The sequence below is a fragment of the Oncorhynchus mykiss genome, chromosome 3, assembly GCF_057628025.1.
Source record: "Oncorhynchus mykiss isolate SJ-2025 chromosome 3, ASM5762802v1, whole genome shotgun sequence".
In the NCBI taxonomy this organism is placed as follows: Eukaryota; Metazoa; Chordata; class Actinopteri; order Salmoniformes; family Salmonidae; genus Oncorhynchus; species Oncorhynchus mykiss.
In genome coordinates this window covers 32,233,339-32,261,036 of record NC_143024.1, presented here as the reverse complement: position 1 = coordinate 32,261,036, position 27,698 = coordinate 32,233,339, and the positions used below count along the sequence as shown (strand labels likewise).

The 27,698-nt window shown below is 45.0% G+C and overlaps 1 protein-coding gene across 1 annotated transcript in view; it reads right to left on the bottom strand.

The window, feature by feature from the left end:
* Positions 1-14,634: 14,634 nt before the first annotated feature.
* The window catches only part of LOC118946512 (uncharacterized), a 62,519-nt gene continuing 49,455 nt past the window's right edge, over positions 14,635-27,698 (bottom strand). The window contains exons 3-4 of the mRNA XM_036971627.2: positions 19,633-19,763; positions 14,635-19,303 (exon numbers count right to left, since the gene is read on the bottom strand). Coding sequence (XP_036827522.2) covers positions 14,956-19,303; positions 19,633-19,763 — 4,479 coding nt within the window. The 3' untranslated portion in view covers positions 14,635-14,955. The remainder of the gene's footprint in view (positions 19,304-19,632; positions 19,764-27,698) is intronic.

The window sequence follows — 27,698 nt, the reverse complement described above, 5'->3', positions numbered from 1 at the left end:
ATACTCAAAAGGTAGGTTGAGTACAGGAATAGGAGACAGTGGTACCTGCTTAATAGCTTGATTAGGTTTACCAGTTAATTGACAGGTGTGACAAGTTTTGATGAACTCAGGAACATCCCTCTTTAACCAAGGCCAAAATAATTCACCTCCCCCAAAAGACAACTACCAGGAGACACCCACTTTCTCATCAAGACATCCTCTTGGAGAAAATAGCCATGGGTGACATCTTCCAACTATTCCACAGGCACAATTTGGTCACGCAACTTTTCTAATGTGCGGTCAGCCCATGTCGCCTTGATTAGATCGGAGCGGGAAACAGATAATGGGATAACAGGGAAAGTAGTGACAGATATCTTTGTGGTATTCTCGTTAGCCGGTGCATTGACCAGGTCGCCACGGCTCATAGAACGCGTCACTGCACACGCAGAGGACACCTCTGGGAAATTCTGCGCACTCACATCAGGAATCCCCACAAATGACGGCTTAGCAGAAACCACTAGAGATGGAAACACTACAGGCCATACACGCTCACCAGCCAAGTTATTCCCAAGGATAATATCGATACCCTCGATAGGCAACGAAGGACGCACCCCCACAACAACCTCACCTTTCACCAGTCCACAATCCAACATCAGTTTATGCAATGGAACTGACAGTGTTCAAACCTGTTCCCCTGATTAGAACACTATTCCCCGACGCAGTCTCAGCAGAGAAGGGTAACACAAACTCCAACACAAACAATTCAGAGGCACCTGTGTCTCTCAGGATCTTCACTGGAACTAAGTCCTTACTTCCTAACATAGACACAAAACCCTGCGTAATGAAAGGTAAATAGTCTGGGTCAATATAGACTTTCACATGCCCCTGGGCAAGAGACAATGTGTCAAGAGTGAACTGATGTGGAACAGGCGCAGCTAACGCCGTAGGCTTAGATTTAACGTAAGCACAAGTACTGAATTTACCCCTAGCCCTGAGAACCGGACATTCGTTTTTCCAATGACCCGAACCTTGACAGTAGTGACACTCTTGACGAAAGTCAGCTTTACCACTTTTGATATTGTTGCCTAAATTTAATGAGAAGGACCCTGAAATAAGATTCTCTGGTCTGATGAAACCAAGATTGAACTCTTTGGCCTGAATGCCAAGCTTCACATCTGGAGGAACCCTGGCACCATCCCTACAGTGAAACATGGTGGTGGCAACATCATGATGTGAGGACAATGACACTAAGCACACAGCCAAGACAACACAGGAGTGGCTTCGGGACAAGTGTCAATGTCCTTGAGTGGCCCAGCCATCAGCCCGATCGAACTCTGAAAATAGCTGTGCAGCGATGCGCCCCATTCAACCTGACTGAGCTTGAGAGGATCTGCAGAGAAGAATGGGAGAAACTCCCCAAATACATGTATACCAAGCTTGTAGCGTCATACCCAAGAAGACTTGAGGCTGTAATCGCTGCCAAAGTACTGAGTAAAGGGTCTGAATATGTACGTAAATGGTTATTTCAGCTTTTTATTTTTAGTCAAGTTCTAAAAACCTGTTTTTGCTTTGTCATTATTGGGTATGGTGTGTAGATTGAGAGAGAAAACTAATTTAATCAATTTTAGAATAAGGCTGTAACGTAACAAAATGTGGACAAAGTGGAGTGGTCTGAATACCTTCCGAATGAATGCACCGTGTACTGCACATGAACAGTAAAGCGTTAAAGCAACACAAATAAAGCAGAAAGAGGAGCTACAGTATCTACGCTGTTGAAACGCCTGCTTATTCTAGTCCATTCTCACCACTCTAACCTACTTTACACTTCACACGCTATGAAACACCTCCTGGAGACAGATCAACACACTATGTTAAATCAAACACACAAACACACCGACCCTGGTGCATCTTCACGCCTGTTAGCTAACCCAACACAGCACAGCAATTCGTCTTTTTGAAGAATTCCCACACCGCTAAACAGGAATGTTATCTGAGATTCTGGGACTGATTACCATCAGGCAGGTGGGAGAGAGAGCTGCTTTGGGAATCCTGGGGTTTAGATGAGGAGAGCTGATTTTGGATGTGTGTGTGTGTGCATGGGGGGTGTGTGTGCAACTGCGTTGGTCTCTGCAGAGTGCTGGTATACACTGAGTGCACAAACAATTAGGAACATCTTCCTATTGAGCTGCACCCCCTTTTGCCCTCAGAACAGCCTCAATTTGTCAGGGAATGGACTCTACAAGGTGTCCAACTTTCCACAGGGATGCTGACCCATGTTGACTCCAATGCTTCCCACAGGTATGTTAAATTGACTGCATGTCCTTTGGGTTGAGGACCATTCTTGATACACACAGGAAACTGTTGAGGGTGAAAAACCCAGCAGGGTTGCAGTTCTTTACACTCAAACCGGTGCGCCTGGCACCTACTACCATAACCCGTTCAAAGGCACTTCAACATTTTGTCTTGCCCATTCACCCTCTTGCCCATTCACCCTCTTGCCCATTCACCCTCTTGCCCATTCACCCTCTCACCGATCCTCGACTTCGGCAATGTCATTTACAAAATAACTTCCAACACTCTGCTCAGCAAAGTGGATGCAGTCTATCACAGTGCCATCCGTTTTGTCACCAAAGCCCATTATACCACCCACCACTGCGACCCGTATGCTCTAGTCGGCTGACTACATATTCGTTGCCAGACCGACTGTCTCCAGGTCATCCATAAATCTATGCTAGGTAAAGCTCTGCCTTCTCAGCTCACTGGTCATCCCCAAACCTCCTTTGGCAGCCTTTCCTTCCAGTTCTCTGCTGCCAATGACTAGAACGAATTGCAAAAATCGTTGAAGCTGGAGACTTATATTTTCCTCACTAACTTTAAACATCAGCTATCTGAGCAACTAACCGATCGCTGCAGCTATACATAGCCCATCTGTAAATAGCCCACCCAATCTACCTACCTCATCTCTAGATTGTTTTTTATTTACTTTTCTGCTCTTTTGCACACCAGTATTTCCACTTGCACATCATCATCTGCTCATCTATCACTCCAGTGTTAATTTGCTAAATTGTAATTACTTTGCTACTATGTCCTATTTGTTGCCTTAACTCCTCACGCCATTTTCTCACACTGTATATAGACTTTCTTTTTTTCTATTGTGTTGACTATGCTTGCTTATTCCATGTGTAATTCTGTGTTGTTGTTTGTGTCGCACTGCTTTGCTAAATCTTGGCCAGGTCGCAGTTGTAAATGAGAACTTGTTCTCAACTAGCCTACCTGGTTAAATAAAGGTGAAAAAAAGAATGGCACACATACACAATCCAATTGTCTCAAGGCTTAAATATCCTTCTTTAACCCGTCTCCTCCCCTTCATCTACTGTGTACTGATTGAAGTGAATTTAACATGTGACATCAATAAGGGATCATAGCTTTCACCTTGATTCACCTGGTCAGTCCATGTCATGGAAGAGCAGGTGTTCCTAATGTTTTGTACACTTAGTTTGTATGTGTGTGTGGTGTAGTTGTGAGTGTGTTTTATTAATCAGAACATGAGGCTTGTGAGAGAGAGCTAATCCTGGATTAACAGATTAGAGCACTTGCGTTGTCATAACAACACATTGATTGGGACTGAACATTGATCACTGTGTGGTTGTAGTTAATTAGTGAGTTAATCAGCCCATCTTGCAGGAGATTAATGAAGTAATCATCAAATCTCAGAATTACAACAGGATCCTACTAAATGAACACATCAGACCTGTGTGGGTGTAACCTCTCTCCCCCACACACTCATTTTGAGAGAGAGAGAGAGAGAGAGAGAGAGAGAGAGAGAGAGAGAGAGAGAGAGAGAGAGAGAGAGAGAGAGAGAGAGAGAGAGAGAGAGAGAGAGAGAGAGAGAGAGAGAGAGAGAGAGAGAGAGAGAGAGAGAGAGAGAGAGAGAGAGAGAGAGAGAGAGAGAGAGAGAGAGAGAGAGAGAGAGAGAGAGAGAGAGAGAGAGAGAGAGAGAGAGAGAGAGAGAGAGAGAGAGAGAGAGAGAGAGAGAGAGAGAGAGAGAGAGAGAGAGAGAGAGAGACTATGTTCACACTGCCCACAAAATGAGGTGGAAACTGCTGCACTTCCTAACCTCCTGCCCAATGTATGACCATATTAGAGACACATATTTCCCTCAGATTACACAGATCCACAAAGAATTTGAAAACAAATCCAATTTTGATACTCCCATATCTACTGGGTGAAATACGAGTGTGCCATAAAAGCAGCAAGATTTGTGACCTGTTGCAACCAGTGAAGAACAAACATCATTGTAAATACAACCCATATTTATGCTTATTTATTTTCCCTTGTGTACTTTAAACGTTTGTACATTTGTTACAACACTGTATACATACATAATATGACATTTGTAATGTCTTTATTGTTTTGAAAAATGTTTACTGTTAATTTTGATTGTTTATTTCACTTTTGTGTATTATCTACCTCACTTGCTTTGGTAATGTTAACACATGTTTCCCATGCCGAGAGAGAGATGTATCTAAGCTAATATCCTTCCTGGTGAGTATGATAGATAATGCCCCCAAAGGGATAATACATCCTGGAAGTGTAGAGTGATGGATCCTCTGTAAATGGTGTGATTAGAGACAGATGACAGATTAATGGATACACACATCCTGAGTTATCACATATTGTACACTGATGGTTTCCTGAATAGCTGAGATTTCAATGTGTGGTCAGCAAAAGGGACGTGTGTGTGTAAGGCTTTACGAGGGCATCCCAATTCTGGTATTTTTTCCACAAATTGATCTTTTGACCAATCACATCAGATCTTTTCATGCCAGATATTTTTCAGAGCTGATCTGGTTGGTCAAATGACCAATTAGTGTAAAAATATCAGAATTGGGCTGCCTGTAAATGCAGCCTTACACACACACACACACACTGTGTAACAGCTGAGAGTTTGGATTGAAAGTGGTCATAAAGAAACATTCCAATACACTGGCCCTTTTTATAGGATCGCTGTAGAGAGGGGTGTTTGTATTTTTATCATTGTGGGCGGTGTGTGTGTGTGTGTGTGGGGGGGTGGGGGTGGGGGGGGGGGGGGTCCTGAAAGGCTCTGAATCCTTCATCTGTCTGTCAAAACATCAGAGAAAAGTTTTTAATTAAAATTAAGTATTCTGTTTTCCCTCTTTACAGTACAACAGAGTCAGTAGAAAGGAGGCGAACTCAGTCACTGCTTAGCAGACACTCACTAACTCTCATTAACTTTCTCAAAATGGAACGCCATTCATTAATGACCTCACTATTCTGTCAACTCTACTTCTAACACCGCCTGCTCTGCTCTCTCTCTCTCTCTGCTCTCTCTTTCTCTCTCTCTCTGCTCTCTCTTTCTCTCTCTCTCTGCTCTCTCGTTCTCTGCTCTCTCTCTGCTCTCTCTCTGCTCTCTCTCTCTGCTCTCTCTCTCTCTCTGCTCTCTCTCTCTTTCTTTCTTTCTCTCTCTCTCTCTCTCTGCTCTCTCACCTTTCTTTCTCTTTTTCTGTGTGGTGTGTGTGTGTGTGAGAGAGAGCATTGTAATTGTAGTGTTAGTCTGTGTATACACGAGCACTGTTATCTTTAGTAGATACAGCTGTGCTTCAGAGATAACATAACCAGCCAATTAGCCATACTGTCTTAGAGCTACACCTCACATCTGACTGCTGTACACTGTAGTTACAAACAGTGGTGTGTGTGTGAGAGATTGTGTCACCTCCCTTGATTTCATAAATCATTAGGCCACAGAAAAAGCCTATTCCTGTTCGTAAATCACCACACACACACAGGGTTTTGATTTGAGTGATAATGATTTAATCAGTCACTGACAGACAACAGGAAATGCTGTGACATCATGATTAATAATGGCCCTTTCCCCTCATCCTGGGGTGTGTGTGTGTTAGCGTGTGTGTGTGTTTTTGTTGTTACAGAGTCATACTGTTGAGGTTCTTTCTCTCTGAGCAGTACACCTCCTACGTCACTCAATCACATGCTATTGTTAACCCCCAGAGAAGTCCGACTGAACGTTAACTTCAGTGAGCTTTGGGTTCAGCATCGCTGCTTCTCTTCAATAATAACCATTGTGTGTTTTGTGGTGTTTGTGTGGTGGTTCAGTCAGAATATGTGTGTGTCTGAGAGATGATAGGGGAGGATTGATGGCTGACCGGTGTAGCTTGATTTTGAAACGTACACTAATTATCGGTGCCTTCAATTTGAGTCTGTGTTTTAAGAAGAGAGGTTTGATGCTGTAACGGCTGCTAATTATTGCTGCTCTGAATTTCACTCAATCTGTTTGATCTGCTGTCCTGTGGAGACGGATCGAGAGCGTGCGTGCACTGGCGCGCGCGCACACACACACACACACACACACACACACACAATTAAGGGTCATAAGGAGGAGAGAGGAGGCTTGAGCTCCAATTACTGAGACTCCAGTATTCTGCTTGGTTCCCCATCCTTACACCACAGGGATGTGTGTGTGTGTACAGTAAAAGTTATTTTGTGGAACTTCTTTCCTTCTTAATGCATTTGAGCCAATCAGTTGTGTTGTGACAAGGTAGGGGTGGTATACAGAGGATAGCCCTATTTGGTAAAAGACCAAGTCCATATTATGGCAAGAACAGCTCAAATAAGCAAAGAGAAACGACAGTCCATCATTACTTTAAGACATGAAGTTCAGTCAATATGGAAAATGTTAAGAACTTTGAAAGTTTCTTCAAGTGCAGTGGCAAAAACCATCAAGCGCTATGATGAAACTGGCTCTCATGAGGACCACTACAGGAAAGGAAGACCCAGAGTTACCTCTGCTGCAGAGGATAAGTTCCTTAGAGTTAACTGCTCCTCAGATCGCAGCCCAAATAAATGCATCACAGATTTCAAGTCACAGACACATCTCAACATCAACTGTTTAGAGGAGACTGCCTGAATCAAGCCTTCATGGTCAAATTGCTGCAAAGAAACCACTACTAAAGGACATCAATAAGAAGAAGAAGAGATTTGCCTGGGCGAAGAAACACAAGCAATGAACATTATTCTTTGTGAGGCGCAGAGCAGGTGAACGGATAATCTCCGCATGTGTGGTTCTTACCATGAAGCATGGAAGAGGTGGTGTGTGGGTGCTTTGCTGGTGACACTGTCAGTGATTTTATTTAGAATTCAAGGCACACTTAACCAGCATGGCTACCACAGCATTCTGCAGCAATACGCCATCCCATCTGGTTTGAGCTTAGTGGGACTATCATTTGTTTTTCAACAGGACAATTACCCAAAACACACCTCCAGGCTGTGTAAGGGCTATTTGACCAAGATGGAGAGTGATGGAGTCCTGCATCAGATTACCTGACCTCCACAATCACCCGATCTTAACCTAATTGAGATGGTTTGGGATGAGTTGGACCATGGAGTAAAGGAAAAGCAGCCAACAAGTGCTCAGCATATGTGGGAACTCCTTCAAGACTGTTGGAAAAGCATTACAGGTGAAGCTGGTTGAGAGAATGCCAAGAGTGTGCAAAGCTGTCATCAAGGCAAACGGTGGCTACTTTGAAGAATCCAAAATATAAAATATATTTTCATTTGTTTAACACTTTTTTGGGTTACTACATGATTCCATATGTGTTATTTAAAAGTTTGATTGTCTTCGCTATTATTCTACTATGTAGAAAATTTTAAAAATAAAGAAAAACCCTTGTAGGTGTGTCCAAACTTTTGACTGGTACTGTAGGTGTGTGTATCACCCCTAGCAGGAGTCTCCTAATCTCACAGAGGCCAAATCAATCAAATCTCTAAAAGCACTCTGGATAATCTACTCAATATACGCCATCTGGACCCGACCTGAGATAGTGTGTGAACATGTATGTGCGTTGCGCATGTGTGTGTAAATGTTTGTGTGTGCCCATGCATGCATGTTTGTGTGTGGTTGTGTGTGAGAGCAGACATTGAGCAAAGCATGTGAAATAAGCAGACAGAGAAATTGAGTTTCTGTAAAGTCATTTTATTGTTCCATGGTTGTATAATGCAGTCCGTCTTTGACTCTCTACGCCTCAGCAGGGCAGATATATTTACATTACATTGTACACCAGATATATGGAAACATGTTATTACATTTCCCTGCATTCCATTTTATGTGTGTGTGTTGTCCCAGGGATGATAGTCTTTATGTTTAAGTTACGGTATTTCCAGCTTTTAATGTGATTGATGCCTTTTTGTACACATGCTTAACTAACCTGTATGAAACGGAGATGGCCCTTACTTTTTCTTGATCTCTATCTCTCTTTCTCTCCCTCTTTTCTCACCTTTTGTTCTCTCACTAAATCTGTCAAGCGCTCTCTCTCTCTCTCCCTTACACTTTCTCTTCTTTCTCTCTCGCTCTGCTCTTTCTCTCAATTCAATTAAATTCACTTCAATTCAAAGGGGATTTACGGGCATGGGAAACACATGTTTATATTGCCAAAGCAAGTGAAAAACAATGAACAAAAGTGATATGAGCAATCAGGAATTAATAGTTAACATTACAAACACAAAAGTTTCAAAAGGAAAAAGACATCTCAAATGTTATATTATTAGCTAGGTATAGTGTTGTAACAGTGTGCAAATAGTTGTAGTATGAATGGCAAGGGAAAATAAACAGATATAGTTTGTATTTACAAAGGTGTTTGTGCTACACTGGTTGCCCTTTTCTTGTGGCAATAGGTCACACATTTGGCTGCTGTGATTGCACACTGCGGTATTTTGACAAATAAGGGAGTTTGGTTTTCAAATTCTTTCTTGGTCTGTGTGAACTGGAGGAAATATGTGTCTCTATGTTCATAGGAGGTTAGGAAGTGCATCTTAGTTTCCACCTTGTTTTGTGGACAGTGGGCACATAGCCTTTCTTCTCTCTCTCTGCCTATGGCAGCCTCTCTCAGTAGCAAAGCTCATGGAGTCTGTAAATAGGCAAAGCCTTTCTTAAGTTTGGGTCAGTCACCGTGGCACTGTCGTATTGGATACCCTCACAGCCCAATAAGGGCTCATGCGCCTGTCTGACATTGGTCTAGTTGTGTTTTATTTAATAAATCATTTTCAAAGTAACCCTCCAAAAAGTCATTCATAAACCTTTTTCATTTACACATGTACTAGGAAGATAAGTATTTGTTTACTGGGCTTCAATAATGTGACCGATCAAAGTCCCTCAGGCCTTGATAAATAATTAAACTGATTGAAATTAAGGGGATATTGGTGAGCAAGTGCCATGAGTGGAACTTACTTAGGTGTTCAAAAGTGCATGCCAGACCGAGAGCCTAACTCTTCTTACTTCTTCATGAGTTTTAGTTTAGAAAACGATCTCTTCACAGACAGACAGTTACAGGGATGGTTATAAACCGCTTGATTGCCGTAGCAACATCAGGGAAACTGTGAAGAATGGAGTGGTGCTTCAAATATAGCAGTTCTGCAATATCATTAATTGAGCCTCTCGCAGTCTCCTTAATTGTAGGCCTAGGAAGCGCTGGGACATGTTGTCTGTATACTGGACAGCCAGTAAATTGGCAGATGCAAGCAGATATATCTTTAGTGGACAACAGTTCTTACGTTCTTGATTTTGTTCATGCTGGTGAACTGTCATTTGGGTTGTGGTTGCAATATTAACAGTCCCTTATCTCTTGGTATTTATTGCTATGCACCATTCAAGACTAAGTTTAGATTGTGTGCAGCGCAATGGACAAATAATGCACAATGTCGCAGAAAAATCTGTATGGGTTGTCAATACTCAGTATAGAAAACAGTCGGACCTGTCCGAGGAATGTCTCATGTTATGCACGTTCAGGTAGGATATACAGGACAGTTGTGAACTCCGACCTTTGGGGGTCCAGAGAAACTGCATTTGCCAGTGCACAGTCCTCAGGTATTCTGCCATTGTATATTCGATTTTTAGGGCAAGGTAGCATTCCACTTTGCTCTGTTTTTTGGATAATTACTTCCAATGTGTCAAATAGTTTTCTCATGATTTGGTTGGGTCTAATTGTGTTGCTGTCCTGGGGCTCTGTGGGGTATGTTATTGTTTGTGAACAATGTCCCAGAACAAGCTGGCTGAGGGGCTTCTTCTCTAGGTTAATCTCTTTGTAGGTGATGGCTCTGTTATGGAAGATTTAGGTGTTGCTTCCTTTTAGGTGGTTGTACAACATAACATCTCTTTTCTGGATTTTGATCATTAGCGGGTATCGTCCTAATTCTGCTCTGCATGAATTAGTTTGGGTTTTACGTTCTACACAGAGAATGTTTTTGCAGAATTAAGCAAGCAGAGTCTCAATTTGACTTGGTGTGTGTCCCATTTTGTAACTTTTTGGGGTTGGTGAGTAGACCACAGTCCTCACAACCATAAAGGGCAATTGGTTCTATAACTGGTTCCAGTATTTTTAGCCAGATCCTAATTGGGATGTTGAATGTTATGTTCCTTTTGATGGCATAGAAGGCCCATCTTGCCTTGTCTCTCAGATCATTCACAGCTTTGTGGAAGGTACCTGTGGTGCTGATGTTTAGGCTGAGGTAGGTATAGTTCTTTGTGTGCTTGGGGGCAATGGTGTCTAGATTGAATTTGTTGGACACCATTATTTTTGTCTTACTGGGATTCACTGTCAAGGCCCAGGTCTGACAGAATCTATGCAGAATATCTAGGTGCTGCTGTAGGCCTGCTTTGGTTGGGGACAGAAGCACCAGATCATCTGCAAACAGTAGACATTTGCCTTCAGAGTATAGTAGGGTAAGGCCGGGTGCTACAGACTGATCTAGTGCCCTCGCCAATTCATTGATATATATGTTGAAGAAGGTGGGGCTCAAGCTGCATCCCTGTCTCACCCCATGGACCTGAGGAAAGAAATCTGTGTTTTTGACCATTTTAACTGCACACTTGTTGTTTGTGTACATTCATTTTATAATGTTGTATGTTTTCCCCCCAACACCGCTTTTCATCAATTTATATACACTGCTCAAAAAAATTAAGGGAACACTTAAACAACACAATGTAACTCCAAGTCAATCACACTTCTGTGAAATCAAACTGTCCACTTAGGAAGCAACACTGATTGACAATAAATGTCACCTGCTGTTGTGCAAATGGAATAGACAACAGGTGGAAATATAGGCAATTAGCAAGACACCCCCAATAAAGGAGTGGTTCTGCAGGTGGTGTCCACAGACCACTTCTCAGTTCCTATGCTTCCTGGCTGATATTTTGGTCACTTTTGAATGTTGCCGGTGGCTCAGGTAGTGCGGCTCATCCAGGGTGGCACATCAATGCGTGCTGTGGCAATAAGGTTTGCTGTGTCTGTCAGCGTAGTGTCCAGAGCATGGAGGCGCTACCAGGAGACAGGCCAGTACATCAGGAGACGTGGAGGAGGCCGTAGGAGGGCAACAACCCAGCAGCAGGACCGCTACCTCTGCTTTTGTGCGAGGAGGAGCAGGAAGAGCACTGCCAGAGCCCTGCAAAATGACCTCCAGCAGGCCACAAATCTGCATGTGTCTGCTCAAACGGTCAGAAACAGACTCCATGAGGGTGGTATGAGGGCCCGACGTCCACACCGTTACAGCCCAACACCGTGCAGGACGTTTGGCATTTGCCAGAGAACACCAAGATTGGCAAATTCGCCACTGGCGCCCTGTGCTCTTCACAGATGAAAGCAGGTTTACACTGAGCACATGTGACAGACGTGACAGAGTCTGGAGACGCCGTGGAGAACGTTCTGCTGCCTGCAACATCCTCCAACATGACCGGTTTGGCGGTGGGTCAGTCATGGTGTGGGGTGGCATTTCTTTGGGGGGCCACACAGCCCTCCATGTGCTCGCCAGAGGTAGCCTGACTGCCATTAGGTACCGAGATTAGATCCTCAGACCCCTTGTGAGACCATATGCTGGTGCGGTTGGCCCTGGGTTCCTCCTAATGCAAGACAATGCTAGGCCTCATGTGGCTGGAGTGTGTCAGCAGTTCCTGCAAGAGGAAGGCATTGATGCTATGGACTGGCCCGCCCGTTCCCCAGACCTGAATCCAATTGAGCACATCTGGGACATTATGTCTCGCTCCATCCACCAACGCCACGTTGCACCACAGACTGTCCAGGAGTTGGCGGATGCTTTAGTCCAGGTCTGGGGGGAGATCCCTCAGGAGACCATCCACCACCTCATCAGGAGCATGCCCAGGTGTTGTAGGGAGGTCATACAGGCACGTGGAGGCCACACACACTACTGAGCCTCATTTCGACTTGTTTTAAGGACATTACATCAAAGTTGGATCAGCCTGTAGTGTGGTTTTCCACTTTAATTTTGAGTGTGACTCCAAATCCAGACCTCCATGGGTTGATAAATTTGATTTCCATTGATCATTTTTGTGTGATTTTGTTGTCAGCACATTCAACTATGTAAAGAAAAAAGTATTTAATAAGAATATTTCATTCATACAGATCTAGGATGTGTTATTTTAGTGTTCCCTTTATTTCTTTGAGCAGTGTAGCAGACCCTCATGCCAAATTGAGTCAAAAGCTTGTTTTGAAATCAACAAAGCATGAGAAGACTGCTTTTGTTTTGTTTGTTTGTCAGTTTGGGTGTATACGTGATCTGTCGTACAGTAATTTAGTAAAAAGCCAATGTGACATTTGCCCAGGACATTGTTTTCACTAAGGAAATGTAGGAGTCTGCTGTTGATGATGCTGCAGAGGATTTTCCAGAGGTTGCTGTTGAGGCATATCCCATGGTAGTGTTTGGGGTCGGATTTGTCTCCACTTTTGTGGATTAGGGTGATCAGGCCTTGGTTCCAAATTTTGGAGAAGGTGCCAGAGCTGAGGTCTGTATATTTGATTATTTTGTTAAGGATATTGTCAACATCACAGGCCTTTTGAGGGTTTGTATTTTGTCCTGTAGTTCATTCAATGTAATTGGAGAATCCAGTGGGTTCTGGTTGTCTTTAATAGTTGATTCAAGATTTGTAATTTATCATGCATACGTTTTTGCTCTTTGTTTTTTGTTAGCACAATCTAAGCATGTATATCTAGAACCTAAAAGGGTTATTCGGCTGTCCCCATAGGAGAACCATTTGAAAAACTATTTTTGGTTCCCAAAAAGATTTTATCTGGAACCAAAAAGGTTTCTCCTATGGAACCCTTTTTTTCTAAGAGTGTATGACCAAAAAGATGGAGAAGTGGTTTATCCATACATCTCCATTTTGGATAGATAGCTCTTTGTGTTGATCCCAGAAGTGGTTTGATTCTATGTATTCTTCAATTACATTGAGCTGATTTCTGATGTGCTGTCCCTTCTTTTGCCTTAGTGTATTTCTGTAGTGATTTAATATTTCACCATAGTGAAGACGTAGGCTCAGGTTTTTTGGGTCTCTGCTTTTGAACAGATAGGTTTCTACATTTCTTTCTTAGGTTTTTGCATTCTTCATCAAACCATTTGTCATTGTTGTTCATTTTCTTAGGTTGTCTGCTTGGAATTTTTTTATTTGATAGGGAAGCTGAAAGGTCAAATATTCAGTTTAGGCTTTCTACTACAGGTTTACACCTTCACTATTGCAGTGAAATGTTTTGTCCAGGAAGTTGTCCAAGAGGGATTACATTTTTGTTTGCCAATTGTTTTTTGGTAGGTTTCTACACTACTTTCCTTCCATCTATAACATTCCTTAATAGCATGCAGTTTGTTCGGCTCTGATGCCTCATGCTGAGTATTGCTCTGTTCAAGAAACTGTAATTTTGCTGTGATCTGATAGGGGTGTCAGACTCTGGATTGAGTTCGGTGATAGTCGTCTACAGTACAACTGCCAACACTGTTTTAAGTGTATCTACTGAAGGAGTCCCCTCGAAACCTACCAGACCCAGCATGCGATAGAGTTGCAGGATTTGTGACCCGTTTTTGTTGGTTGTTTTGTCATAGTTGTGTTAGGTTCTAGATATAGTAAAAGCTTTGTGTTCCATAGTGTCCAGTGTTGTGCTTGGGGCTGAATGGGGCTTGGGCGGGTGTAGGAGTGGGGATTGGGCCTAGTGCTCTGCTCACGGCCTGGGCGTCTGTCTGTCGCTCTCTCTCTCTCGGGTGTTACGGTACTTCTAAAGACAGCCAGTATGACGGTACTTTTAAAGACAGCCAGTATGACGGTACTTCTAAAGACAGCCAGTATGACGGAACTTCAAAAGACAGCCAGTATGACGGTACTTCAAAAGACAGCCAGTATGACGGTACTTCTGAATACAGCCAGTATGACGGTACTTCAAAAGACAGCCAGTATGACGGTACTTCAAAAGACAGCCAGTATGACGGTACTTCAAAAGACAGCCAGTATGACGGTACTTCAAAAGACAGCCAGTATGACGGTACTTCAAAAGACAGCCAGTATGACGGTACTTCTAAAGACAGCCAGTATGACGGTACTTCTAAAGACAGCCAGTATGACGGTACTTCTAAAGACAGCCAGTATGACGGTACTTCTAAAGACAGCCAGTATGACGGTACTTCAAAAGACAGCCAGTGTGCCTGACGTTCAGAGAGGAAGAAAGAGATGAGAGGAAGCCAGCTTGTCTTAGCAGGTGCACGGTTTCCCTTGATTCATACTTAAATGGGGATCAAAAGGAGCTTCTCTCTCGTGCACACAGTCACTGTCGAAGGAAAACCTCATCTCCAACGTTTCAGGCTTTAAATGTTATTTTTTATTAACAAACATACAATTATGAAACTTCAGAAGCTATTTTGAGTACATTGAGGGGAGTTAATGCTTCCAATACATGTATAAACATGGAAATGGGCAAAAATGGAGTTAAAAGGTTTTCATCAGACAGCGACGAAATGCACACTCATGCTCACACACGCATGCACTCATACAAAAACACATGCATGCATACACACACAAATTAAGAAAATTCAGTGGATTGTTATACTGTATGGGGCATTATTGTCCAGGAGTTGCTAACATGGCATTGTATTACTATGTGATGTCATCAGAGAGCATCATAATGCTTTCTGTTGAAACCTCAATGACCAAAGTCTTTCTGGATACGGTGGTCTCGGTGGTGGCAGTGTGAGGGGGGAGAGAGCGGTGAGGGGAGAGGGGTGGAAGGCAGGGGAGGGAGGGAGGAGATGTAGAGGAGGATGGGAGAGAAGAATGGAGGGAAAGATAGAAGATATGGAGAATGGATGGGGGAGAGGGGGGTGTAGGAGGGTCAGGTGATGAGGTGGTGAGGTGTGGGGGGCGAGAGAGGAAGAGGTAGAGGAGGGTGATGAGAGTGCCATACTAAAAGATGTGTGTTGTAGAATGAAAGGATGAAGGGTGAGTGGAGGAGGCTGGGTCATTAGAGGCTGCGGTATGGTGACAGGGGGATGAGGAGGGGGGAGGCTGGGGGTAGAGTGTGTCTGTAAGAGCTGTGTTTGTACGGGGTGTGCGTCTAGCTTTAGAGAGGTATTTAGGGAAGTGGAGTGTGTTTTTTTCTCTTGAGTGTGTGCCACATGTGTACGTGTGTGTGTGGGTTGTGTGTATGGCTCTGGGGAGGGGGTATGGCATGTGTGTGCCGGTGTGTGTGTCTCTGTCCCCTGTAGCAGTCTCTGCATGTGCTCTCGTGCCTGCTCCTGCAGACAGCGATACTTGCCCATCTCCTCAGCGCTGAAGCTGATTGGCTGTTGAGCCAGAGGAGGGGAGGGGTCTTGTGACCACTGACCGCTGTGAGGTAAAGTTAGGGCCGGATATGAGGTCACAGCAGGATGTGATGTCAGGGAAGGACAGGATATGTCCTCTCCAGTTTTCTCAGGGCTCTGAGACGAGAGGGGTTGAGGGCACGGTCGACCACTTTGGACTGCTCCATTCTTCATACTCTCCTTCCCTTGGTTGTGGTCCTTGTCCTGTGTCTGGACCTGGTCTTGGTTGTGGTCCTGTGTCTGGACCTGGTCTTGGTTGTGGTCCTGTGTCTGGACCTGGTCTTGATTGTGGTCCTTGTCCTGTGTCTGGACCTGGTCTTGATTGTGATCCTGTTTCTCTGTTTGGTCAGGGCCCTCCCTCTCTCTTTCTGCCCCTCGTCTCTTAGTTCCTCTCCTGATCGCTGGTAGTTTCCCAATAAGTGGCAGTAGCAGAGTTCTGCTGGGGTTCCCCTCTCTGGGCTTTGGGGGGGCTTTGGGCTCTCTGTCTGAGAGACATGTAGGCTGTGCTGTGGGGTTGGGGCTCCTGTCCTGTGGATGGGTGGTATCAGTGCTGGGCAGAGGTATAGGAGGAGTAGGTTTAAGGCTGGAGGCTTGGTGTTTCTCCTTGGTGGGTGAGGGAGATGGTGCTCGCCTGGGCACCCCTGTTGTTTTTCTCCCAGTCAAGATGAGTCTTGAGCGGGTACTAACGCTACTCCACCCCCCACTCAGGTCTGACACACTGGTGCTGCTGCTACAGGAGCCAGGGCTGGGCCGTCGGGGCAGCCAGTCAGGGCTAGAATCAGGCCAGGGGCTGGTGCTGGAGATGGGGCATCTGGTAACCTGCACACTGGGGACAGACTGGGAGCCAGGACTGGGGCTGTGTCTAAGGTCAGGGCATCTGCTAACCCAGTCCCAGCTAAAACAATCAGGGCTGGGGCTTGGTTGTGATCCCTTCTCCCACCTGCTCCAGCTTTTTCTACCTTCAGTGGACCTCTGTCTCTCACAGTTGTCATCCCAGCTGTATCTGTCCTCGTATGTCCTCCTATCCTCCCAACTGTCACTGCTGCCCCAGGTACATCTGTCTGGGCTTGAGTTCCCTGGTCCCCTGTCCCAGACCTCTTCCTCGCCAGGACTAGACCTCCATCCCCTGTCCCCCTCCAGAGTCCTGTAACTGGGGGTCGAGAGGTACCCATGCCAGCCCCCTCCACTGACTCCTCCAGGACTGGATCCCTTGCTTACCAAACCATGCCTCCTACTCCCCCTATCCCTGTTCCCTCTCTCCCTACCACCCCTCTCCCTGCTCCCTCTTTCCCACCAGCCTCTACTCCCTCCATCCCAGCTCTCCCTCCTCCCACTCTCTGTTCTCTCCCACTCCTCACTCTCTGACCACTTTCTATTCATGTGTTTCCTGTTTCTGTGGATGTATTTAATCTTCCTCACTGGGCTACAGGAAATACTGCTACCAGGGATGTTGTCATGACGACTGTAGACTGGGTTGTCCCCGTGGCAACCATGGAGACCATCATATGCCACTGGGAGGTTGTGAGCCTTTCCCCAGGGCGACCCGGAAGTAGTACACAGAGAGGAGTCTGAACACCAGTAGAAAGGCCATCCCTCCCTTTCTCCTCTCTCTACCTCTCCATATCTCTCTCTGACTATCTCTCTATACAGCTGAGACTCTGTGCTGTAATACTCTGTCCTCTCTCTGACTCTTTGTGCTGTGTTGAACAGGGAGGCAGAGTTATAGTTATAGTGATGTTGGTCTCTACTGTGACTCCTGTGAAGCCTCTGTCTGTCAGAGCAGGGCACAGAGTCACACTCCCCCACCAGGCACAGAGTCCCACCCCTCCTCCTCTTCCCTCTCCTCCTCTTCCCCCCTGCCTTTCTTCTCCTCTTCCCGCCCGTCTCTCCCTCCCGCTCTATTTCCCTGTCTCCTTCTCCCCCTCTGTCTCTGTCACATCTCCTCTTTCCGCCCCACCAGGTGGAAACAGAGGTTATGGCGCTCCTAAGACGCTGCCGCTCTCCCTCGCACTTCTTTGAAGTCCCATTATGCCTTTCCCCTCTCCTCCTCTTCTTCTTTGTGCTGTCGTTTACATTTCGGCATGACACATCTGTTGGAGTGCTTACTGAACCGCCCACAGAGTGTGTGCGCGAGCTGGCAGCGTGCGTACACACACATCTAACCTTGCTTGCACACACACACAAGGCGGCACAGGGCTGGATGACAGCCTCTAATTTAGGCCTGGGGGTTCTGATGGCTCGTTCTCTCTCCTGTCTCACATGTCCTTCTAATCTGCCTCCCTGGGGATTGTGGGGGTTTGTGTGAGTGTTGTCACTGCAAAGGGGGTCACCGTTCCCGAAGAGGGGGTGGTGCCATCTCAACCCAGATTCACCTCCACTCTCTGGCACTGTTGCTTCTGCCTGGAAGGCTGCTGTCACTCCATGTGCTTCTGTCTTCTCTACAACATGACAGGATGATGAGTGTATGGCTCCCTCATCTGTCCCGCCTGTCTCTGTATATAGATCTGTATTGGATTCTACATTTTCTGTGTCCTGAGGAGGAGGCTGGGAGCTAGAGAACATGAGGGAGTCGGACTCCTCTGTGTGTTTCTCCTGCGTCTCCTGCGTCTCCTCCGTCTCCTGCTGGCTTGCTGAGTGGTTACAGTGTGACTTGGTTTGACTGTGGTTGTGTTCAGGGTTAAAGTGTGGTGGGTTGGTGTGGGGTTGCCAGTGTGTGGGCTTGCAGCTGTAGGAGAGGTGGGGTTTGGCTGTGGTAAACTGCAGCAGTTTTACTGGCCATCTCAGACGGGTGGATCCGTCTCTGGCAACCACATGGAGATAAGAAGACATAGGAGTCTGATTCACCTCATGGCCCTGTTGTCTGTGCTCTGTACTCCTGTTCCTCTCATCCCCCTCCTCCCCCTTCTCCCTATCATTTGCTGTCCCATGTTCAGGGCTCTGGTCTGTTTCTCTCAGTCTGACGTTGTGGGTAGGACAGCCTGGGTCATGGCTGGCAGAGAACCTGTCTCTCTCCTCCCCTCCTCTCTTCTCTCCTCTCTCCTCCCCCTCTTCCCCGCCTGAGGGTTCTGTCTGGTTTCCAGGGTGAAGGCTGTTGGTTGGTTGCCCTAGTAACAGGTTGTCTGGGTGACGTAGACGTAGCTCATCTCCTCCCCTTCCCTTCTTCATCTGCACTCTTCCTCCTCTCCCCTCCTCCTCTTGCTGGTCTGAGAAGACAGAGGCAGATGGCTCTAGCCTTGGGCCCCTCCTGGAGAAACAGAAGGAGACCCCCACCCTTCCTCTGTCTCTGCCCCACGGAAAGGCAGGGTCCTGGGAAGATCTGTTCAGGCGAGGCTGGGGATCCTCCAGAGAAGGTCCACATCTGGAATGCAAGGCTGGGGGTGGGGAGGCTTGGAAGGGCCCTCCAGGGAAGATGGGTATGTGGGTAGGGTTCTCTGGCTGCTGGGGCTGGGAGTTGGAGAGAGGCTTGGTCTGGAGATGGGGGGAGTCCTCTCCCTGGAGGCTGAGAGGGATCGTCTGGGGTTTGGACCCTGTGGTTTGGATGAACCCTGTTTGGGTCAAGGGAACATGGCGGTCCCCTGGTCTGTTGTCTTTCTCTCCACAGTGTCTCTCTGAATGCTGGATCTCAGCTCTCACTGTCCCTCGGAACCTATCAACCTGGCCTGGTACCCTGGTGCAAAGGAGAGGAGAGGTGGAGACGAGAGGATAGCAGAGCAGAGAACAGAATAAATATACAATTTGTGAAAATGTCAAACACTGTCCATATTATGCAGTTTACTGTGAGTGTTCATGTTATATTAACTCAGCCCGTGTTTACAGTATCTAGGCCAGCTCTTACATCCATCACTCTGAGGACCAGAGAGACTGACAGTGTGTGTGCAAGTGAGCATATGTGGACAGTATGTGTGTATCATAGAGATTTCCTTGCAGTGCGCTTGGAAAGCAAGTCTCCACACACACACACACACACACACACACACACACACACCTCACACACACCTGTGTGTCTGTTGTCGTAGCAGTGCTAGTTGGTGCAGGTGTCTCAGAGCTCTCTCCTGCTTGCGGTCGTCCTTCCACGACTTAGACGCAACGTTCCGAGCAAACTCCCTCTGCTTCAACTCCTTCAGTCTCTACAGGGAGGAGAGGAGAGGGTCAGTGTGTGTGTGTGATGTGTGGAAACGATTTCAGCTCCCTCTATCTGTGGGAAGAACCATCTCTGAGTGTGAATTGTGTATCAATCAAAAGTGTTGTTTCTACATCCTCTGCATGTTGTTTCTACATCCTCTGCCATAGAAACTGTATGACAGGCAGAATGGTGATGATTGAGTACTGACAGTGTTATAAGCCTAATGATGATGAGTGTTGCAGTCTGTCAGATTGTCATCTCTCAGCAGGCTGCAGTGTATCAACCCTTCAATCATCAGCCTAAATGCCAGCAACCATCTGTCACATTAATATGGACTTCATCATAAGAGGATCATTTAGGAAACTTACTTCATTACGCGAATCTCAGTGATAATCCTGCTTATTGAAATCTTACATTGAAAACATTGACTGAAGTATGATGTTGTTACTGATAGAAACTACAGACCACTGATAGGATAAATAAAGCATAGACAGCACTACAGGAACTGCATTGGAAGGCCCTAAAATCCCTCTTAGAATCATCTAGAACTGCTCTGGAACTCACCTCTAACTCCGTAGAACTCTCTAGAACTAAACCTGGAACTCACCTCTAACTCCGTAGAACCCTCTAGAACTGATCCTGGAATTCACCCCTAACTCCGTAGAACCCTCTAGAACTGAACCTGGAACTCACCTCTAACTCCGTAGAACCCTCTAGAACTGAACCTGGAACTCACCTCTAACTCCGTAGAACCCTCTAGAACTGAACCTGGAACTCACCTCTAACTCCGTAGAACCCTCTAGAACTGAACCTGGAACTCACCTCTAACTCTGTAGAACTCTCTAGAACTAAACCTGGAACTCACCTCTAACTCTGTAGAACTCTCTAGAACTGAACCTGGAACTCCTAAGATCACAGCAAGCACCATCTCTGTATCATCAGCACTGAGAAACAGATCACTGCACTGTGTGTGTGTGGGTCTCCTCTCCATTGGTCTGCTCCTTCAGGTGTGCCAGCTCTTTCAGGCAAATAGTGTTACTAATTTTTCTTCCTGCCTTTATCTGCGCTTGGCAGGTAGAGGTGTGTGTGTGTGTGTGTGTGTGTGTGTGTGTGTGTGTGTGTGTGTGTCAGTCAGTCTTCAGGCTGTAGAGGGATGTAAGGTGTCTGACAATAGCTGCTTCACTTTCTCTCGCTCTCTCTCACTCTCATTAGTTGATCACTGTCTAGGAGTCTCCATTTGATCTAACAATAGATCTATCATTTTATCTAGCCACTATCTATCCCAACAGCTGATTATTTCCTGCATCTCTGTCTGACATGTCATTCAGTCCCTCCTCTCTTCCGTCTTTCTCTCTCTCTCCTTCCCTCCTTACGCCTTCTACCCCTCCTCTCTCTCTCCTCTCTTGCTATCATGAAATCACACACACAGTAAACCCTAAGGGAACATCTTGATCCACTCAAATGAGCATGCATTTATTCATGCACACCCTCACCATCACACCTTCAGTGGCTGCTAATCAATATCAGATAAATTCAACCTGCTAATCCAGGAACACACACACACACACACACACACACACACACACACACACACACACACACACACGTTGACAGTTCTCAGGTTAATCTGTAGTGAACAGAACGCAAACGAGTGTTTCTATGTATTATCACTCACTACTTAACATCCCACTGTCAGCTCACTGTAGACGGCTTTGATGTGCTCTACTGCTGTGTGTGTGTGTGTGTGTGTATTCATGTGTGCGTGCCTGCGTACGTGTGTGTGTAGGTAGCGTACAGTCTTTGAGCTTTGAGACTTTGATGCCAAATGCTGGTATGTGGGATATATTAATCATATTCCTACTCAGATGCATACATAATACATACAGTGCCTTGCGAAAGTATTCGGCCCCCTTGAACTTTGCGACCTTTTGCCACATTTCAGGCTTCAAACATAAAGATATAAAACTGTATTTTTTTGTGAAGAATCAACAACAAGTGGGACACAATCATGAAGTGGAACGACATTTATTGGATATTTCAAACTTTTTTAACAAATCAAAAACTGAAAAATTGGGCGTGCAAAATTATTCAGCCCCTTTACTCTCAGTGCAGCAAACTCTCTCCAGAAGTTCAGTGAGGATCTCTAAATGATCCAATGTTGACCTAAATGACTAATGATGATAGGGTTACACCTGTGTGTAATCAAGTCTCCGTATAAATGCACCTGCACTGTGATAGTCTCAGAGGTCCGTTAAAAGCGCAGAGAGCATCATGAAGAACAAGGAACACACCAGGCAGGTCCGAGATACTGTTGTGAAGAAGTTTAAAGCCGGATTTGGATACAAAAAGATTTCCCAAGCTTTAAACATCCCAAGGAGCACTGTGCAAGCGATAATATTGAAATGGAAGGAGTATCAGACCACTGCAAATCTACCAAGACCTGGCCGTCCCTCTAAACTTTCAGCTCATACAAGGACAAGACTGATCAGAGATGCAGCCAAGAGGCCCATAATCACTCTGGATGAACTGCAGAGATCTACAGCTGAGGTGGGAGACTCTGTCCATAGGACAACAATCAGTCGTATATTGCACAAATCTGGCCTTTATGGAAGAGTGGCAAGAAGAAAGCCATTTCTTAAAGATATCCATAAAAAGTGTTGTTTAAAGTTTGCCACAGGCCACCTGGGAGACACACCAAACATGTGGAAGAAGGTGCTCTGATCAGATGAAACCAAAATTGAACTTTTTGGCAACAATGCAAAACGTTATGTTTAGCGTAAAAGCAACACAGCTGAACACACCATCCCCACTGTCAAACATGGTGGTGGCAGCATCATGGTTTGGGCCTGCTTTTCTTCAGCAGGGACAGGGAAGATGGTTAAAATTGATGGGAAGATGGATGGAGCCAAATACAGGACCATTCTGGAAGAAAACCTGATGGAGTCTGCAAAAGACCTGAGACTGGGACGGAGATTTGTCTTCCAACAAGACAATGATCCAAAACATAAAGCAAAATCTACAATGGAATGGTTAAAAAATAAACATATCCAGGTGTTAGAATGGCCAAGTCAAAGTCCAGACCTGAATCCAATCGAGAATCTGTGGAAAGAACTGAAAACTGCTGTTCACAAATGCTCTCCATCCAACCTCACTGAGCTCGAGCTGTTTTGCAAGGAGGAATGGGAAAAAATGTCAGTCTCTCGATGTGCAAAACTGATAGAGACATACCCCAAGCGACTTACAGCTGTAATCGCAGCAAAAGGTGGTGCTACAAAGTATTAACTTAAGGGGGCTGAATAATTTTGCACGCCCAATTTTTCAGTTTTTGATTTGTTTAAAAGTTTGAAATATCCAATAAATGTCGTTCCACTTCATGATTGTGTCCCACTTGTTGTTGATTCTTCACAAAAAAATACAGTTTTATATCTTTATGTTTGAAGCCTGAAATGTGGCAAAAGGTCGCAAAGTTCAAGGGGGCCGAATACTTTCGCAAGGCACTGTAACTAACTCTCTATCTCTGTGCGTGTGTGGACGTTTAACTATACTTGTTGGGACCAGAACTCCCCACAAGAATAGTAAACAAACAAACATTTGACCAACTGGGGACATTTTGTTAGTCCCCACAGGGTCAAATGCTATTTCTATGCGGTTTAGGGTTAACGTTAGAATTAGGGTTAGAATTAGGTTTTAGGTTAGGGTTAGGAGCTAGGGTTAGGTTTAGGGTTAGGGTTAGAATTAGGTTTTAGGTTAGGGTTAGGAGCTAGGGTTAGGTTTAGGGTTAAGGTTAGGGAATATAGGATGTTGAATGGAACTGAATTTTTTCTCTCCACAAGGTTAGTTGTAGAAGAATGTGTGTGTGTGTGACAGGAGTTATGTCAATCATAGAAGGAACGGATCTGTCAGTGACTGGACCACCTGAGAGTAGAGGAGTGAAGAGGAGGGAATAGAAGGAACATTTTTATTTGTCACATGCGCCGAATACAACTTTACAGTGAAATGCTTAAGAGCCCTTTCCCAACAATGCATAGTTAAAAAGTAAGACAAAATAGCAAAAAAGAAAAACAAATTAAATGTATTACGTAAAGCTGATATGTCTTCAGTTAATAAATATTCAACCCCTTTATTATGGCAAGCCTAAATAAGTTCAGGAGTAAAAATGTGCTTAACAAGACACATAACAACTTGCATGGACTATAGTGTTGAACATGATTTTTGAATGACTCACGCATACAATTATCTGTAAGGTCCCTCAGTCGAGCAGTGAATTTCAAACACAGATTCAACCACAAAGACCAGGTAGGTTTTCCAACGCCTCGCAAAGAAGGGCATCTATTGGTAGATGGGTAAAAAAGAAAATCCAACATTGAATATCCCTTTGAGCATGGTGAAGTTAATAATTACACTTTGGATGGTGTATCAATACACCCAGTCACTACAAAGATGCAGGTGTCCTTCCTAACTCAGTTGCTGGAGAGGAAGGAAACCACTCAGGGATTTCACCATGAGGCCAATTGTGACTTTAAAACAGTTACAGAGTTTAATGGCTGTGAAAGCAGAAAACTGAGGATGGATCAACAACATTGTAGTTACTCCACTATACTAATCTAAATGACAGAGTGAGAAGAATGAAGCCTGTACAAAATAAAAATATTCCAAAACGTGCATCCTGTTTGTAATAAGGCACTAATATCCTTTAACATGAATCTACATTTGAGTTGCTTACCAGGAAGACAGTGAATGTGACCGAGTTTTGAATTAAATCTGCTTAAAATCTATAACAAGGCTTGAAAATTAATTTGACAGAGTTTGAAGAATTTTGAAAAGAATAATGGGCAAATATTGTACAATCCAGGTGTGTTATGCTCTTAGAGAGTTACCCAGAAAGACTCACAGCTGTAATAGCTGCTAAAGGTGATTCTAACATGCATTGACTCAGGGGTGTGAATACTTATGTCAATTAGATATTTGCTAACACTTCTAAAAACATGTTTTCACTTTGTCATATGGGGTATTGTGTGTAGACGGGTGAGACAAAAAAAATCAATTTAATACTTTTTTTTGTTTTTTGTTGTGAATTTTACCCATTTTTCTCCCCAATTTCGTGGTATCCAATTGTTTTAGTAGCAACTATCTTGTCTCATCGCTACAACTCCCGTACGGGCTCGGGAGAGACGAAGGTTGAAAGTCATGCGTCCTCCGATACACAACCCAACCAAGCCGCACTGCTTCTTAAAACAGCGTGCATCCAACCCGGAAGCCAGCCGCACCAATGTGTCGGAGGAAACACAGTGCACCTGGCAACCTTGGTTAGCGCGCACTGCGCCCGGCCCGCCACAGGAGTCGCTGGTGGGCGATGAGACAAGGACATCCCTACCGGCCAAGCCCTCCCTAACCCGGACGACGCTAGGCCAATTGTGCGTCACCCCACGGACCTCCCGGTCGCGGCCGGTTACGACAGAGCCTGGGCGCGAACCCAGAGTCTCTGATGGCACAGCTGGCTATTTAATACATTTTAAATTCAGGATGTAACATAACAAAATGTGGAATAAGTCAAGGGGTATGAATACATTCTGAAGGCACTGTAGGTAGAGGTAAAAGTGTCTCGGCAATCAGGATAGATAGTAGCAGCAGCGGCGTATGTGAAGAACGTGAAACGAGTGTGAAAGTGTGTCTGTGTGAGTGTGTGTGTATGTGGCGTCAATATGCAATAGTGCCAGCATTGGTTTGTGGTGGTAAGTAAGAGGGCTATGAAAATGATAAATGAAAACTCTTGGTAAATAGTATGGTCTACAGCTTATCACAGCTTAGTATGGTCTACAGCTTATCTACAGCTTATCATGAGATATTCTAACCAATGCGAGCAGAACCTCGAGACTTCCTTAATATTAGGGATCACACACCAGCTCTTGTTAAAAAAAAGACCATCCCGAGTTTATCCCACGCTGCCGTTCTGTCCTGCCAATGTATAGAAAAAACAGCTCGATTTATATTTTCCATGTCCTTGTTCATCCACAACTCAGAGAAACATAGAATATTACAGTTCTTCAGATCACGTTGATAAGATAGTTATAAACGGAGCTCCTCCAGTTTATTCTCCAGTGACTGCACGTTGGAGGGAAGAGGCGGTTTACACACTCACCGACGTCGTCTCGTCATAGGAAATGATGGGGGAAATATTATGTACAAAGAAAGTTAAGATCAGCTCAAAAAAACACAAAATAGCACAATTGGTCAGGATCCCGTAAAACAGCTCCTATTCCCTCCAGCACTAAAAAGCACAAGAAAATAAGAGGTAAGGAATGGAGAGGAAGAGTAATGACTGAATGTACAGTGGTTCTTCCTTTAAAAGTTTTGTCGTGCTGCAGCGCACCTTGCAGGCTGCATCAGAATTCTATGGCACGTTATTTTAGTGGCAGCCATTGTTGCCATTTATGCTAGTTAGTGCTAGTTTGACCACTAGAGGGCATCTTTGAGAAGCGTTTTGACTTTTTTAATATTGGCTGTACTGAAGAATTTAAAACCTTTTTTTGTAAGAACATAGTATATGGGATTGATTTTAAGAAATGTAGCTTAATTAATTTGATGAATATTATGGTGTTTCAATTACAAGAAAAATGAAAAACTAAACCCTCAGTGTTTCCATTAGTAAAATATGGCGCTGTACAAAGTGACCGGCCGGGAGTAGGCTACTGTACTAAGAGCAAAATAATCCTAACATTTCCACACCCTAACTGTAAAATAGCCAATACCCAAACAGAGATTCAGTGGGAAAAAAATGTTTTTTTCCAAGATGGCGTAGCAGTCAGAAGTCTTTGTCCTTCATCTTGTCATGTCCCATGTATATAATATATATTTTTATATATTTATATATCTTTTTTCTATTTTTCTAAACCTCAACTTCAAAATACTCTCCTGCAACCCGCCTCACCCAATGTGGTGTGGATCTGTTTTTTCTAAAGTATTTTTATTTGAACCGGAATCCCCCAACAGAAGCTAGCCAGCTCACTAGCTACTAGCTAGTAGTCAGCAAACCACTGCTAGAGGTCACCAGCTCTCGCCAGTTTGTACAATGCGACTCAAATCAGAGCATACCGGACCTATTTTCTCTCCATATCCCTGGATTCCTACCGCAAGCTCTGAAACTTTTCACCTGGATCATCGCAGCTAGCTAGCTGCAATCGGAGTGACTACTCCTGGCTAACGTCTGTCCCGAAGCAAACACTAATTAGCCTGGAGCTAGCCCATGCTAGGCCCATTCTTCTGGCTAGCTGAAGAGGCCCATCAGACACTCCTGGGCTACAATACCCGGACCCCTTCTACTGCCGGTACAGGGGACGAAACCCTGCTGATCCTTCACGACTGCCGACGTAACCTGCTCAAGGGGATACTCAACTGGCCCCTATGTCGCGATGTCTCCTGAATGCCCTTCTGCTAGCCTGCTACCTGTCTAGAGCATATTGGACTGTTAGCTGAATAGATCCATCGGCCAATTTCTTGGGCCACTATACCTATTTTGCCAATTGGACATGGACCCCTCTGCTACTCGGAACCCTACTAATCCATCACGACTGGCCTAGCGACGTCACCGTACGCGGAGGCTAAAACATACTTTCCTCCGTCAAGACGTCCCTCTAAGGCCCTTCTGCTAGCTTGCTATCCCCGGCCTGCTAGCTGTCTGAATCGCTGTGTCTCCAGCCTGCCCAACCACTCACTGGACCCCTATGAGCACTCGGCTACGCATGCCTCTCCCTAATATCAATATGCCTTGTCCATTACTGTCCTGGTTCGTGATTATTGACTTATTTCACTGTAGAGCCTCTAGCCCTGCTCAATATGCCTTAACCAACCATTTAGTTCCACCTCCCACATATGCGGTGACATCACCTGGTTTAAATGTCTCTAGAGACAATATCTCTCTGCCTAGGTTTACCTCCAATGT